We start from the raw sequence: 15,054 nt of genomic DNA, 5'->3' as shown, positions 1-15,054 counted from the left end.
ATTTAGCAGCACGCATGACCCACTCAGTGCCAAGTAAAACATGAAAAAATAACTGCAGGACAAACAGCAACAACAAGGACTATCTCGCATGAGCAGAGGAGGGTTAGCAGTATCTCCACGTTGTTATCGAACTGCCAGACAGCTGTGAGGGCTGGGGGAGACGTCCCCAGACAGCAGATGGGAGAGCGTGTGAGGAAATACCGGATGGAAACAACGCCATGCAGGGGACACACAGGCACAGAGACGACAGCAGAACCACGTGGCTTAAAAAAGAACATATTACTCAGTTATTACTGACTTGGGACAAAACAAAAGGAAAGAGTGGTTGATGATAAACTCAACATGAGCTGGCAGTGCAAGCTGGCAGCCCAGAGAGCCAAAGTGTCCTGGACTGTGACAAAAGGAGCAGCAGGGCAAGGGAGGGGATTCTGCCTCTCTGCTCTGCTCTGGTCAGACCCCACATGCAGTGCTGCGTTCAGCTCTGGCATCCCCAACATAAGAAGGACGTGGAACTGCTGGAGCAAGTTCAGAGGAGGGGATAAGGGGACTGGAGCACCTGCCCTATGGAGACAGGCTGAGGAATTGGGGCTGTTCAGCCTGGAGGGGCGAAGGTTGTGTGGAGACCCCAGGGCACCTTCCAGTACCTGAAGGGGCTACAGGGAAGCCAGAGAGGGACTCTCCATCAGGAACTGTAGTGACAGGACAAGGAGTAGTGGGTACCAACTCAAACAGGGGAAATTTAGGTTCGACGTTAGGAAGAAATTCGATATCAGGGTGGTGAGACACTGGCACGGGTTGCCCATGGAGGCTGTGCATGCCCCAACCCTGGCAATGTTCAATGCCAGGCTGGATAAAGCCTTGAGCAACCCGGTCTAGCGGGAGGTGTCCCTGCCCTTGGAACGAGATCTTTTAAGTTCCCTTCCAACCCGTTTGCACTCCATGACTCCACGAAACAACTCCATGCGGGGGGACAGACAGGCACAGAGACGACAGCAGGACCTAAAACAGCGACACGTTACTCAGCTATTCGGCGGCTCGGGGCAGGGCAGCGGAGAGCGGCACCGCGGGAGCAGCGGCGGCTCCGCCGGCAGCGCTGAGGCGGCGGGGGCGGGGCCGGTGCGCCCGCGATGGCGCCGGGCGGCGCCCGGAGCTGCGCGGGAGGTTCCGGGCCGAGCCGGAGCTTCCGGGAGCGGCCGCGCTGAGGGGCAGGAGGCGGAGGAGGAGGAGGAGAATGAAGAAGGAGCAGGTGGTGCACTGCCAGTTCTCCGTGTGGTACCCGCTCTTCAAGGCCGTCACCATCCGCAGGTGAGGGCGGTGCGGGGCTGGGGGAGGCGGGGTGTAGGGGAGTGGTGTGGGGTGAGGGTGGGCGGTGTGTGGGGCTGGGTGGGAGCGGGTAGAGGAGTGTTGGTAGAGGAGTGTTGGTAGAGGGAGGTGGTCCTGCCCCTCCGTTCAGCCCTGGTGAGGGTCTCCTTGGGTGCCGTGTCCAGTTCTGGGCTCCTCAGTGCGAGAGAGACGCTGAGCTCCTGGGGCGGGTCCAGGAGGGGAGTGAGGGTGATGAAGGGGCTGGAGGGATGATGATGAAGGGAATTGTCTCTTACGAGGAAAGGCTGCGGGAGAAGCTGGGCCTGTTCAGCCTCGAGAAGCACTGAATGGTCTGGGCTGGAAGAGACCTTAAAGATCATCTCGTTCCAACCCCCCTGCCTTGGGCAGGGGCACCTTCCACTGGACCAGGTTGCGCCAAGCTCTGTCCAGCCTGGGCTTGGACACTTGAGGGATGGGGCATCCACAGTTTCCCTGCACAACCTCTACCGGTGCCCCACCACCCTCCTATCTCCCGATATCTAACCTAAACTAAATCTAAACCTAACCTAATCTAATCTAAACCTACTCTGTTTCAATTTGAACCCATTCCCCCTTGTCCAGTCACTACATGCTCTTGTAAATAGTCTTGCCCTATCTGTTCCTTCATGTACTGTAAGGACTGAGAGGGGACCTCATTAATGTGTATAAACATCTAAAGGAGGGTGTCAGAGGATGAACCAGGCTCTCCTCAGTGTTGCCCAGCAGTAGGACAAGAGGGAATGGGCAGAAACTGATGCCCAGAAAGTTCCAACTGAATATGAGGCAGAACTTCTTTCCCATGCAGGAAGAGCACTGTGATTTGTGCTGTACAACAGATTTCCCGGAGAGGGTGTGGAGTCTCCCTCACTGGAGATATTCCAGAACTGTCTGGACACAATCCTGCGCCATGTGCTCTTAAGATGATCCCGCTTGAGCAGGGAGGTTGGATCCAGACGACCCACTGTGATCTGTTCCAGCCTGACCTGTGATTCTGTGGGGCTGGGCTGGGTTGGAAATGGGCTTCTGTTGGAACAGGTTTGGGTGAAACAGAGGGGACCCATTCAGGGCAGATATGGGATGGAGGTGGGGAAGGCTTGATCAACCCATCAGCTGGAGTCCCCAGAGCTGGGGTCTTGTCCCTACACCCTGAGGGGGTGTTTTGGGCAGCCCTGGGGCACACCAGAAACCCTGTACTCCCTGCTCTCCTGGTGGGATTCCATGCTGAGCACCAGCTGATGGCCTTACTGTTCCCAGTATCCACATCCAACTATCCACACTGCTGTTCCTCCTGGAAGAAGTTGTGTCTGAATAGATCCAAACCAAGTGGCTGACTTTGTGTTTCTGAGTATTTCTGGAAGCCGTAGGGAATTCCACAGTTTCTGAGGTGCTGCTGCAGGTCACAGGATGGTTACAAGAACTACCAGTAACTCAGGAAAGTCAAGCTTGAGGTAGCTGCCCTGTGGGATCAAAAAGTGCTGACATCAGGCTTTTAATAATCAAAGTATTTGGTCTTCTATGTTTTTTAAGGTTAGCACAGGCTTGTTTTTGGTCAGTTTAATGACAGTCCTGCATTTTTGGAGCATTAGGATGGTATGGGCTAATTTTGGTTTGGATCTCAGAAGGGAAACCTTTAGTTTGAGCAACATGTTGTCTCTTCACAGGCCACACACTTACTTTAAATTTCTTAGAGCTTTGAAGGAGTGGGGCATTTTTATGAATTTCATCTCTAACTTTTGTCTCTTTGTCCTGTACTTCCCTGGAGGGAAAATTGGCATTGCCCTTTGGGTAAGGGATAAGAGGGGAGAAAGAGAATTGTTTTTTCATAGTGTTAGAGGATAAAACATAGTGTTATTGAAAAAAAAAAAGTGCTGTTAAAAAAAAACAAATTCTTTTGTTCAACTAGTTTTTTATTATAACAAGTAATATTAATAATAAAGTATTAAAGAAATTTTCATGTTTTCTTCCAGTGTTATACTTCCCCTGCCAGACAACGTGAAAGAATATTTGCTGGATGATGGAACACTCGTGGTTTCCGGAAGGTAAAGAAAAATGTTTTACGTTTTACATTTTGCCATTTCATGCTCACAGCACTGTGTTGCATACACACATTGTATTTTGCATAATGAGGTTTTTTAAATTTGTCCAGTCTGGCTGCAGTAAACCTCATACTGTATGAGCTTGGGAATGGGCTGACTGTTGATAGTGAAACTTGGTTTGCTGAAGCAGATTCTAAAATCCATGTAATAAAATTCATTCTCGACCAAGTGGAGACAGTCCTTTCATTTTTTCCCACCTTTCCTCGCAGAGTGTCCCAGGCCCTGGGGTGCTCAGCTGCTGGTTTGTCTTTGCTTGCTTGGATCTGGTCAGGTCAGTTTGGAGGCTCGACCTGTCCCACGCCATCCCTGTGCCAGCTGCCCTATCCAGGGGTGAAGTGACATTACCTGAGTTTAATTCTCAATAAAATAAGCTGCACACAAACTCAGTAATCCGAAGATTTCATATAAGCATTTGCACACATACAGTCCATGCCTGTGATATGGCTGAATGTGTTGTGTGTATACCCGTGCCAAGATTTTGGATGGAGAAGAATGAGGTGGATAGATGGAAGAAAAAGTTGTTGTGAAACTAGGCCTTGCTCTTTGTTTTCTGCTTTTGGCTTCCTTGTGCAATGGTTGTTGCATGCATCTTGTTAATGATCAAACAGAGAAATCAGTCCACACTCCAGAATTCCCTGACTGGTAATTCGTCTCTCACAGACCAACCAGTCAGGCTGTGAGCGAAATCAGAGCTGTGTCTGATTTATCAGCTATCAATTTATTTAAAACTGAAGCTGTTTGAACACCTTGTAAAGAGGAAAGGTCTTTTTTAATTTTTTAAATTCTTTTTTATTAAAGGGAATCAAGGAAATTAGAATTGTTTTTTAAACCATTTTGGATAAGAAGTTGTATTGTCACCTGCTCATGTAGAATTGTGCAACTTAGCAGCAGCTGCTTATTTTAATGAGCCTTCAGAAAAGCTGAAATTGAGGGTTTGACTTTACAGTTGTGCTGTACAAACAATTTCTGCTGTCTTAATGGAATAATGGGCAGCTGTATGATTGACTTAAATTATAAATTTAAGATGTTTCCAGTTTAAAATCCCTTTTGGAAGTCATTTTTAATCTGAATTCAACTTGCTTGCCTAGAAGTGAGTGTGATCTTCTTGCAGTCAAGGCCAAGATCACTCCTGATGTTCAGTAAACCAATATTTGACCTCTAGATCTCAAAAACTGGACTGATAGTTTAATCCTTATGGAACTGCACAGAGGGACTGCAGAGACTGATCTTGTTAGAGTTGACTTTTGGCAGGGACACACATTTGATCCTACCCTGGTTTAATGGGAATAAGTCTTCAAGAGCTCCTTTAAGATCCTTTAGGATCACAGTTATATTGGCTAAAGAACTTCAAAAGTCACCCAAAGCTTCAAGGGAATATTTGCAGTCAGGTGCTTTCTCACATATATTTTAGTGTTTACAACAGATCTCACCTTTGTGGGAAAAGGAACTTTTCAGGAAGAAACTAATGGCTGTTTATCCACTTTCCATAGGACTTTCTTTTCTGTGTGCAGAGTATGAGGACATTTTCTTCTCAGAATCAGAAATGTACAGGTCAACATCTGGAACTCAGGTTTTACGGATTTTTAATTGGAAAAGGAGTATGGAGGCAAAGCATAATTTGAACTAAACTTGTTAGAAAAAAAGTTTAATTTGTGCTTCTGTCAGAGTACAGTAAACCTGGAAAAGAATCATTAATAAATAGGGTGTTGAAAAGCTTTGATTAGGGTGTTTTTAGAAGAAAAAATGATCTGCTAATATGAAAGAAGCAAAGTGTTTATGGGAGGGCCCCAGCCTAATGCAGGGTGTTCAGGCTTTAATTTTCTATACTTGCTCTGATTTTTTCTCTGCCAGGGGTTTTGAGGTTTATTCTTCTTATGGAAACATTTGGAGATCAACAGCTGGAAATGCTGTGGAAATAAAATGGATATGGTCAAGTCAAACTCCAGTGCTTAATTTTTTTTTCCTGTTAATTTTTTGTTTCAGAGAGGATCCACCAAGTCATGCTCAGGAGGGGAGTGATGACACAGAGGAAATACAGGTCAGTGTAAAATGCAGCTTAATGTCAAGTCTCTCGAGAAAAATACGAATGTATAACCTTTTCTGCATAATTGTAGGTGAGGAGAGTTCTTCACAGAAATAATAATCATGTGGTAGTTGCCCTGAAAAACATGGAAACATCATTATTTATGCTATGACATCAGGGAGGGTTTAAAATGTTTCTGTGCTCTGTCACAGAAGACTTTTTTTATTTCTTGATAATTGTATTTGTAATAATGAGTAGGGAATTCTGAAGGATGTTGGAATTGAACTTAGTGCTGTTTCATTCCCTGAGAAATTAGGAATACATTTGGAGGAGTTACTTCAGGACCCAGTGAAAGTTTCTGAGGCCATAATAGGTCAGAAGAACATTTTAGAAGAAAAACAGTGAAAGATGTTGTAATTACAAGGTGACAGAAGAACGATGAAAAAGAAATAGAAGTGAAACTAATGGGTCATGGGTCTAAGGATGGAAGTGCTGGAGACAAGCTTCAGACAGGGAAGACTGAGTTTTGAAATGTCCCAAGTTTGTGGTATAAATCACAATTAAAATATATAGGTGTCTTTTTTCCATGCTTTTAGAATAACACTTCTGCTGAATACACAGTACTTCTCCTGTCTTAATTTACAGCCAAAATAATCAGAAGATGGTGATGTTATGCTCTCTGGGGTGGTGATTTGATCTGTGTGTTGTAGGAGCTGTATGAATCCTGATCATCTCATAAGTTATAAAAGATGCCTCAGGAATCCAGTAACCTTTGATTTGTTTTTAACAGTGGTCAGATGATGAGAACACTACAACACTTAAGGTAAGGTCCTATAAAAGCCTAACGTGGGTTTCTCAGCAGTTTTCCTTTTTGCAGCCTTGAGATACGAAACTTGTTGCTGGTCAGACATATCTCTTGCTGTGTTTGACATTTCTCAGACCATTTTGGATGGATGGCAGTGTATGTGTCTGTAACTTCAAAAAACTTTTGCTGGCTTAATTTGACTAAAAATAAAACGCTTTTCTTCATCCCCAACAATCACACACTTGTTAGACTATAGGAAATGAACTGAAGTGCAGCTCTAAATATAGCTGGCTTTCATTTTCCCCACTTTGAGTATCTCCCAATTATTTAATCAGGCTGGATGCAGAAGAAATGAAGCCCCTGCAGCTCAATTTTCACAGCTCTTCTCTGAATGTGCCATTATTTCCTCCTAAGTACATTTATTCCTATAATTTTTTTTTTATTTTTCCTGTCTTTATGGTCTCCTTGCACGGTGCCTGGCATAGAATCAGGATCAGGATGGATGCAAACCAGGCTTCCTTGATCTTTTTTTTGCATTTTTTTTGAAACTTGCTGTTGCCCTGTCACTGCCAGAGTTAGTAGACTCATGGCACTTCTCTGCCATCAGTACTGTGACTTCAGCCCTTTAGCTCCCTAATGTTCATGGGTGGGATTGATCACCTTGGATTAGGTGCAGTATAAAAAGGTGGGATTTTTCTGATTTGGTTTTTCTGATTTGATGACCCACTTGAGTCGTCAGGTAGAACTTGTCTCCCTTGCCCCTTCTATACTCTGAAGAAGAATTAGAATACAGGATTATGGAAAGTACTGTGTTTAAAGTAACTTGCATTAATATTGATGTCAGGCATTCAAAATTTAGGAAATGTTAGAATCTGGATTGTTTGTGCAGTCATAGAACTTTCCTCTCGTGGGTATATTTATTCCCTTGTGTTAATCAAATGACACAATGGTAACATTTCCCTAGGAAGGCTTAGTGTGTGATACCACCTATATAGTAGGACTTCTGATTCCTGCCAAAACAAGAGGAGATTGGATCAGAATGCAGTGGATGAAGAGTTTTACTTCTTGCAGGAACAATTTGTAGACTTGACTGAAGCTCTAAAGATAATGAAAAATAAGAGAAGCACTTTTTTTTTCAGTTTTCCAAGTGTAGTTTCCCAGGGAGACTAGGTAATGTACCAAGGAAAGGTTCAGAATATTTGAAGTTCAGTCCAGGTCATTGCACTAAAATGTGAGAGGGTTTTTTAAGTGTTTGCATTTGGGGAGGCTGCAGTAAGGGGATGCCAAAATGCATGAGGTTTTTTGATCATTTGTGTGACTGTGAGGGCTTTTTTGATTTAGAGACATCAATTAGCTTTAGCCTAGAAGTTATCTTTGAGTTGAGTTTAAAAGTACTCAGGCAGTATTCTTGCTATAAATCTTATCACATGAAAAATCTCTGATATATGCTTGAAATCCTTCCATATTATTTTGAAGGTCAGCAACCTGGCTTTTTCCTCTATAGCACCACATTCTGAGTGGAGTTTAGAGCATCCTGAGGAATTGTCCCCCTCATCTTATGTTTTCAGTGTTCTTTACAAGGCAAGGTTTTCTAGTCCAACCTTTGCAGTGTGTCCTCTATTTTTAGTCAATATATCGTTAAGGAGCTATTTTAAGGCCCAATTTAAGAGCTGATTAGTTAAGGTATTACTTTATATAAAACAAGGGTTTGTAAAACTAAAGCTCAAATGAGGAGCTGTTACTCAAATTGCCTGTGAGTTGATAGAGATGCTTAATTCTCAAATAAATTTTTAAGTCTAAATATTATTGGGCCTTATTTGTATACAATAATCTACCATTAAGTATAAAACAACAGGTAAGTAATTAAGGTTTGGTTTTTTTTGACATTTGTTTGCTGTTGCAGATATCTTGATATATGGTACAAAGTTTCAGGTTTTCTCCTGAAGTTCCTGGTACTTGTTAGTGATGAGAGTCAGAACTGGAAACATTTTCAGTTTTTTCTGATTGAAAGAATGTCAGATTTGTTTATTAAATAATTTATTTCCACAAGGACATTATTTTTTATGGGGTTCATACTGATTTTGGACATGTTTATTTCTTCTGCAGTATGTATTTCTAATGGTGTTCAGAAGATGGCTACACTTCACTATTAAATGTGTTGAAATGAATATTTTTGTTGTTTTTCTTTGTTCAGGCACCAGAATTCCCTGAGTTCACATCTAAAGTTGAGGAAGCAATAAGTTCCTTGGGTGGAAGTGTTTTTCCTAAACTTAACTGGAGTGCTCCAAGGGTAAGAATGCTGACTCCCAAAAGTTGTAACAGATGTTATGTGGATTTTTTTGTTTGTTTGTTTTATCTCAATGCATTGGAAAGAAGAAGAGACCAGTGGTTCTGAGAAAGGAAGAAGTGATAGACAAGATACCAGTGGAGTGTGATACAGCAAACTGTTCTGGTGGATTAGGACCAGGTGGTGGTGGTGCATATTTGCTGAGGCTGATGCAAGGCAGCACTGACTTTCTTACATTAAACTCTGTATCCTGATCACAGATAACACTGTGATGATCAGGCTCTTCTTATTCAGGATACTGGTTGAAAACTGCCTGGGTGAAGATGAAAAATCCCACATTTTTTAAAAAGACAATAAACTTCCCTCTAGTTATTTTTAGGTACTCAAACTATACCGTAGGGGTGAGTTCCCCCAAATGTTGTTGTGTCGTATTCTCAAGAGACACTGTTCAATCAGGCATTCCAGGAAAGGTCCTGGAAGCAGTAAGGCAAAAACTTAGTTTTTAAAATAGATTTGCTCTGCTTTCAACATGGTATCTCTAGGAAAAACAATAACTATTGTGTCTCTTTTAACAGCTAATGAAATTTTCCTCAAAATAAAAAACCGATTTTCTGTGTGTATTTCAAATGTTGTGTAATATTCAGATACATCTTCAACTGCATTCCTTCCTGCTCATGAAGGTGCATTTTTGGATGATCTCCTTCTTTGTTTAGGATGCCTACTGGATAGCAATGAACAGCTCTCTGAAATGCAAAGCTCTCAGTGACATCTTCCTCCTCTTCAAGAGTTCAGACTTCATTACTCGTGACCTCACTCAGCCGTGAGTACATTCCTTGTGACAAAATTATTTGTACCCAGCCAAAAAAACAAAGGCAAACCAGGGAGATGATAAAGTAGCACATGCAAAATGACATTGTGGGCTAAAACCATTTTTATTGAGTTGCTTTCCACAGCAAGTGATTACCACGTCCCTTTCAAATTTTAAAGCTATTGAGGTTTGTGTGGCTGCCTGGAAGAGGCCTGAGACTTCTGCTAACATATTTCCAGAGCTCATTATGAACCCAAATTCTTATACCTCTTGGAACAAATGCATTCCAGGAACTGTGACTAAGGATAACAGTTACAGATAAAATTACAAATATGATGTGCTTAGAGTGTATTTTTATCTGCTCACATGAAAAGAGCACTTAATTGTATAGGATTAGTTTCCTCCTGTAGTACCTGCATCTGATTGATTTATGCCACTCATTTCTAAAATACAGCATTTTTCTGAGAGAAAATGAAATTACTGGAGTTTAATACTCCTGTTACTATGATTACTATTTTTTTTTCAGACAAGCAGAATTTCAAAGAAAAGGGGAAATCCATGGCTTGGTATCTGAGAGCTTGTTTTTCAGTAGTTAGTCAATGCTTATTTGTATTGCTGCAATATCTAGGAGACTCAGTCAAGTGCAGAATCCTTGCTCTAGCTGCTTTATGGAGGGTTACCAAGAGTAAGAGTCCCATGTCAAGTGGTTTATGACTCGACAGAAATTTTCTTTTTTAAAGTGTGAAACCAGTTGCATTAGTGCCGTGCCTTCTTTTTTATTCCTGCAACTCTCTTCCCCCAGTTTGTTGATACATATAAAACCAAGAAGAGATAGGTTGCAGCATCTCATCCTTACCTCTGCATTTATGGAGTGCTGGTGAGGTTGCCAGGCCAATTCTGGTGTTGGGTTTTATGTCATGTCTAACCTGCAACATTGTGAGGTGCAGGAGAAGAGACTGAGGAGGAGGGGAGAAGATGCTGGAGTGAGAAGACAGTTTGAAAAGTGTGCTGGGCTTGGGAACCAGTTATGAGATTGAGAATTTATGATTCTGGGATTGTAGGGAATGAAAGAGATGAGGAGATGAGAAATCTATAGTTTACATTTCAGAGGTGAGTAAATAGTGGTTCTCAGAAGACTTTGATGCCTCACCAAGGAGCTGCTTTTCGTGGTGTTCCTCTAAGGAGAAGTGGACTGTCTTGGGGGATGGCTTTCTCAGAGGGCTGAGTGCTAAAATTTAATGTCTCCTTTGCTGTCATGGCTTTCAGGACTGAGTTTTGTGCATCTGCAAAGAACTGTACCCTTTGTATCAACCTTTCGTGAATGTTAAATAATATGGGTTTTGTATTCTGCTATCCTCATGTATAAAGAGGTTCAGCAAAAAGTATCCTGAGCTCCTTGCAGAATTCCTGTTTGGTTAACCACTTCCTAGGGAGTTTGAGAGGCAACCAAGTGTTTAGCAAGTCTCACCTGAAGATGTGGCAACTCTGTGTGTGTTCATCTGTGTGGCAGAATGAACTGATCCGACCACCTTCACTGACACTGAAATCAGTGCATTTTCTGTCAGGTTTTATCTCCAATCAGGTGTAAGTGCCTGAGCTGTTCACCTTGCCCTCTGCAGCCAGCATGGACCTGGTGGTAGAGGCAGTGAAGACATTCTAGTTCCTGTGGTGTAAGAGTTCACAGCGTGGGTGTTACCTTGAACCATCAGTGATTTCACCTGAAGTTCACACCAGACTAAGAGCAGAAGTGCCTGAGCAGCCTGGAACAGGCACAGTCCCTTCTACTGATCCTGCTGTGGGAGAATAACCTCCAGCAGAAAGGCAACACCTCAAATTGCAGGGGCTCAATCCATTTAGAGATCCTTGTCCAGGCTGATAAGACCACACACCCCACCAGACAGCACAGCTTGGCTAGTGGGTGGTCAGTAAGTAAAGGTTGTGACATGATTGTGGGAAATCATTTTGATCTCTGTGTATCTTATATTTTATGAATATTTTGTACGTGATCAAAGCATGTCTTATTGTCCAGTCTGTGCATGGTATTTCTAAATTACTAAGTTATTGGTACAAAATGTCCCCAAACAGTGGAATGATTATTGCTAAATCAGAACAGTGGTCTTCCTTAATTATACTATTGATTAGCTGCCAGTTTCCTAGTCCTTAGCAAGCAGAAATTAAAAATATAGCTGGCATAAGAACCTGAAGTGCTGAACAAATGAAAATTGCATACATAATACATCCAAATCTCTTGGAAGGGCAACTTGGAGGGAGGATAAATGCATTTTGTTTCTGCTTCTTTCATTAATACTCAGCATGGTCTAAAAGTTTCTTGCCTTGCATAAGTAACAACTGAAATGCTGTATACCCTTTTTGTTGTTGTTGTTTTGTTTTCTGTTCAGTTGTATGAACTTTAAAATCTGCTTCATGGGTCATGATATGGTAAACATTTTCCACTGGCAATTTGTAGATTTGTTTTTTAATCCAGAAATTTTAAGCCAGTGATGTGAGACTTAAGGCAAACTGCTTTCCTTGCCTCCTCCTTCCTCTCCCATTTCCTGTTTGCTTTCCTGCTGTCAATCTGTCCATTGTTCAGGTCAGGGAACTGCCCCTGCTGTGATTCTCAACCATCTCGAGTTCTGAGAAAACTTCAGCCGTGCAACACTTCAATACAAACCATTAAAAATTATGGTCTTTATGCAGATGTACTGAGTATGACCAGATAAGCTTTGCCTGTTTTAAATGTTTGGATTCTCTCATGATGTTGACACTTTGGTTGAAAAGTTCAGACTAATGAGTTAACTTTCCTGCTTGTTCATTTTGTATAAATTAACGAAGACTTCAGAGTAATGCACTCATTAATGTAGTTGATGTTGTTTCTGCTTTAAAGTCAGCATTGTGTTTTACTTAGCTGTGTTCACAAAAAACCTTGTGGGTGGTGTGATCCTTAACTTCTCAGGTTTTAATGTGGACTTTCAGAAACATAGTGTTGTGGATCTGTGATTAATAAAAAATCCCTTTCTAACTGGGTTTTCTGTTGAGGGATTAAAACTCCTCTTTTCAGCAAAAATCCCTTTAAAGCCTTGATGGGTGTTTTGGTTTAGAGCACAGTTTTCTTCCTTACTGTTAGAATGGGTGGACTATGTTTTGTTAAAACATGAGTGATTGCCCACCTTGAGACCGGTAGAAATTAGCAATATTTCTAATGATCTGATAATGCCCCTTCAATTATAAGATTGATATCATGCTCATTAATAAACCTTAAAATTTTTTCCAGAGATTGTCCCTGTTCTACAGGATGATTTAAATGCTAAAGTGTTCTTATTTTTCCAGTTGTTTAATAATTACAACCATAGAGGTGAAATAAAAAGTCTTGTAAGTTTAGCCTTGTTGAAAAGCAAACTAATGCAGAGAACTTCTTTTGCAGGGATTGCCCTTTGACTTATGACATTCAGTCAGCATGAGATCTATTTTTTATGTATTTAGGTGTTTATAAGAGGGGTTTTCAATATTGAATTCTAAATGGTAAAGAAATGATGAAGTTTTTCTGAGATGTGGAGTAACAGCCTGTGTTCTCCTAACAGGACATAGGAGGCAGTGTTGGATTATGAAGATGTGCCTTGGCACTCCAATACCTTTTAGCCAGAACAGTAGCTGTTGGCTTAGGCTTTAATATAACCTGTTTCAAGGAAGGCAGTTACACATGAGAGGATGTAGAAAATGAGGCCTTTGATGATTTTTTTTTTCTTGGGGTTTTACTCCCACCCCGTTCTTCTGAGCAATTTACAGTGTGGTACAAGATCCTCTTTTGAATGGTGCTTAAATTTCCTATATCTTTTAGTCCTTAAAGTTCCAGGAAGTTTCAATATTCGAGGAATAAAGATACAGTTCAAAGGCTGTTAGAAGTTTCTCCTTTGATTTTTTTTCTTTTTTTAATTAAGCTTTTAAAATAAGCTATGAGATGATAGCAGGGAAGTGTCAGGTACAGAATAAATTTTACAATTTTCATCATATTCATAATAGTTCCTAATTATCCACAGAATACCCTCAGTGATTTGCAAATGAGTTCATGGCTTTCTTAGCAGGGTAGGTACTGGGGATTTTGCAAACTTTCTTGAAATTGCTTTTCTCAGTGTTGAGAACTGACTACATAGTGGCTTTGTGTCATGTGTCCTGTGGTGGAGAATATGCATTTGGAGTTTAAATACAGCTGCTGTATGTAAAGAGACCTTGATCCTTCTGCTCTTGACATCTAAGTATAAATCTGTAAACAAGCTGTTGACCACAGCACAGGCCTATAAGCAAAAGAGTTTGACCCCTTCACCCTTAATAGTATTGAAAATGACAGTTTTCAGAGGTTTCAGAAAATACAGCACAAATATGTCTCAATTTGGAGTTCCTGAAGTCTTTCTGATTGTTCTTTCAACTACCTCCAGACCCAAGTAGGATGTGGGTTAAAGAAACCCCACTAAGTCTTTCGCCTCTGGAGATCAAAGGGCCACCTGTAATAGATGAGTTCAGATGGGTCTAAACAATTAATGCTACAAGAAACTGGTAAAATCTATAAAATTGCAACCTCAAGTTGCCCAAAATTTACCCCCAAAACAGGAGTGGTAGTAATGTCCTTTTGTTGACAAATCCTCGTGATACTAGTTATAAGGAAAAATAAGACTACAAAAACATTATTTTATCTTTCGCTGTGTTCTCCCATTTTTTCCTCATTTGTACTCAGTCCTGTGTCATTGAGGCTCAAGAAAAGTACCCTTACTGGATCTTGCAGTGTTTTTGTCTGTACTCATAATTTTGCCTGTTTGCTTGATTCTACAGCAGTCTGTGGGGCCTGGGGTGGCACCCGAGGATTTAATGTTCTAACTTCCCCACACAGCTCTTGTCCAAAATGTTTGAGGGTTGAGTTAGAGGATAATTTTGATTGTTCATTAGGCAGGAGTTTTTTGACTGCTGGAAAAGACTGTGTGTTGTAGGACTGAAGCACATTGGAGGTATCCCAGTCTCAGATATGAAAGTCTGAGAGGCAATGCAGGTCCTAGTGTGCAGAGACTGTAAACCCCCATGTGCTGGACTTTAGCTGCCTTTTTATATATTGTTTATTTTGGCTTTGGGGGGGGGGATATTTTCCTGAGCATGACAGGCATATATTCTAGTAATGGAGGAATTTTGAGTCTCAAAACCGTGAATTCTCATGGGTTTGTTTCTCTTGCCTTGACAGATCTTAAATTGTGGGGAATCCTAACTGGAGCTGAAGGTTGTTATCTGTTTACACAGGCTTACAGATATATATGATGTGTTTGATCACGGAGCTTTTGGAAAGCTATTGCCCTACTTTTCTGGGTGTTGTGGATATTAAAGTCTAAACTAAAACGTGTGAAGTGTATTTCTGCTGGCAGCTCACAGAACAAACTCTTACAGTCGCGCTTCGCTTCAAACCGAAGGCTGGGCAGCCACGTCTTACAAACACAGTGCTTATGTGAGACATGGGAGACTTCTGGGTTGCTCAGGGAAGTTCACTGCCAAGAGGAGATGGTATAAATGTTGCCTTTAGGACTATTGCTCAGCAGTGACCCTTTGCACAGTTCTGTGCGTCTGAGGGGTTTGTTGCCAAGGTCGGGGAGTAGAATTGGAAGGAAAATGCATGTTCTTCTGCAAATTCCCTTTGGAAGTTACAGAATTTTTGCAAGG

At 41.7% G+C, this 15,054-nt stretch overlaps 1 protein-coding gene across 1 annotated transcript in view; it reads left to right on the top strand.

Moving 5' to 3' along the window:
• Positions 1 to 1,153: 1,153 nt before the first annotated feature.
• CDC123 (cell division cycle 123) overlaps positions 1,154 to 15,054 on the top strand; it is a 32,214-nt gene continuing 18,313 nt past the window's right edge. Inside the window, exons 1-6 of the mRNA XM_017807772.1 lie at positions 1,154 to 1,305; positions 3,309 to 3,380; positions 5,421 to 5,475; positions 6,251 to 6,283; positions 8,460 to 8,555; positions 9,266 to 9,372. Of these exons, the coding sequence (XP_017663261.1) occupies positions 1,232 to 1,305; positions 3,309 to 3,380; positions 5,421 to 5,475; positions 6,251 to 6,283; positions 8,460 to 8,555; positions 9,266 to 9,372 (437 nt within the window). The 5' untranslated portion in view covers positions 1,154 to 1,231. The remainder of the gene's footprint in view (positions 1,306 to 3,308; positions 3,381 to 5,420; positions 5,476 to 6,250; positions 6,284 to 8,459; positions 8,556 to 9,265; positions 9,373 to 15,054) is intronic.

This window comes from Lepidothrix coronata, unplaced genomic scaffold (assembly GCF_001604755.1).
Source record: "Lepidothrix coronata isolate B3197 unplaced genomic scaffold, Lepidothrix_coronata-1.0 Scaffold20, whole genome shotgun sequence".
NCBI classification, from domain to species: domain Eukaryota; kingdom Metazoa; phylum Chordata; class Aves; order Passeriformes; family Pipridae; genus Lepidothrix; species Lepidothrix coronata.
The sequence above is the reverse complement of the archived record's forward strand: the minus strand, read 5'-3'. Positions and strand labels throughout refer to the sequence as shown.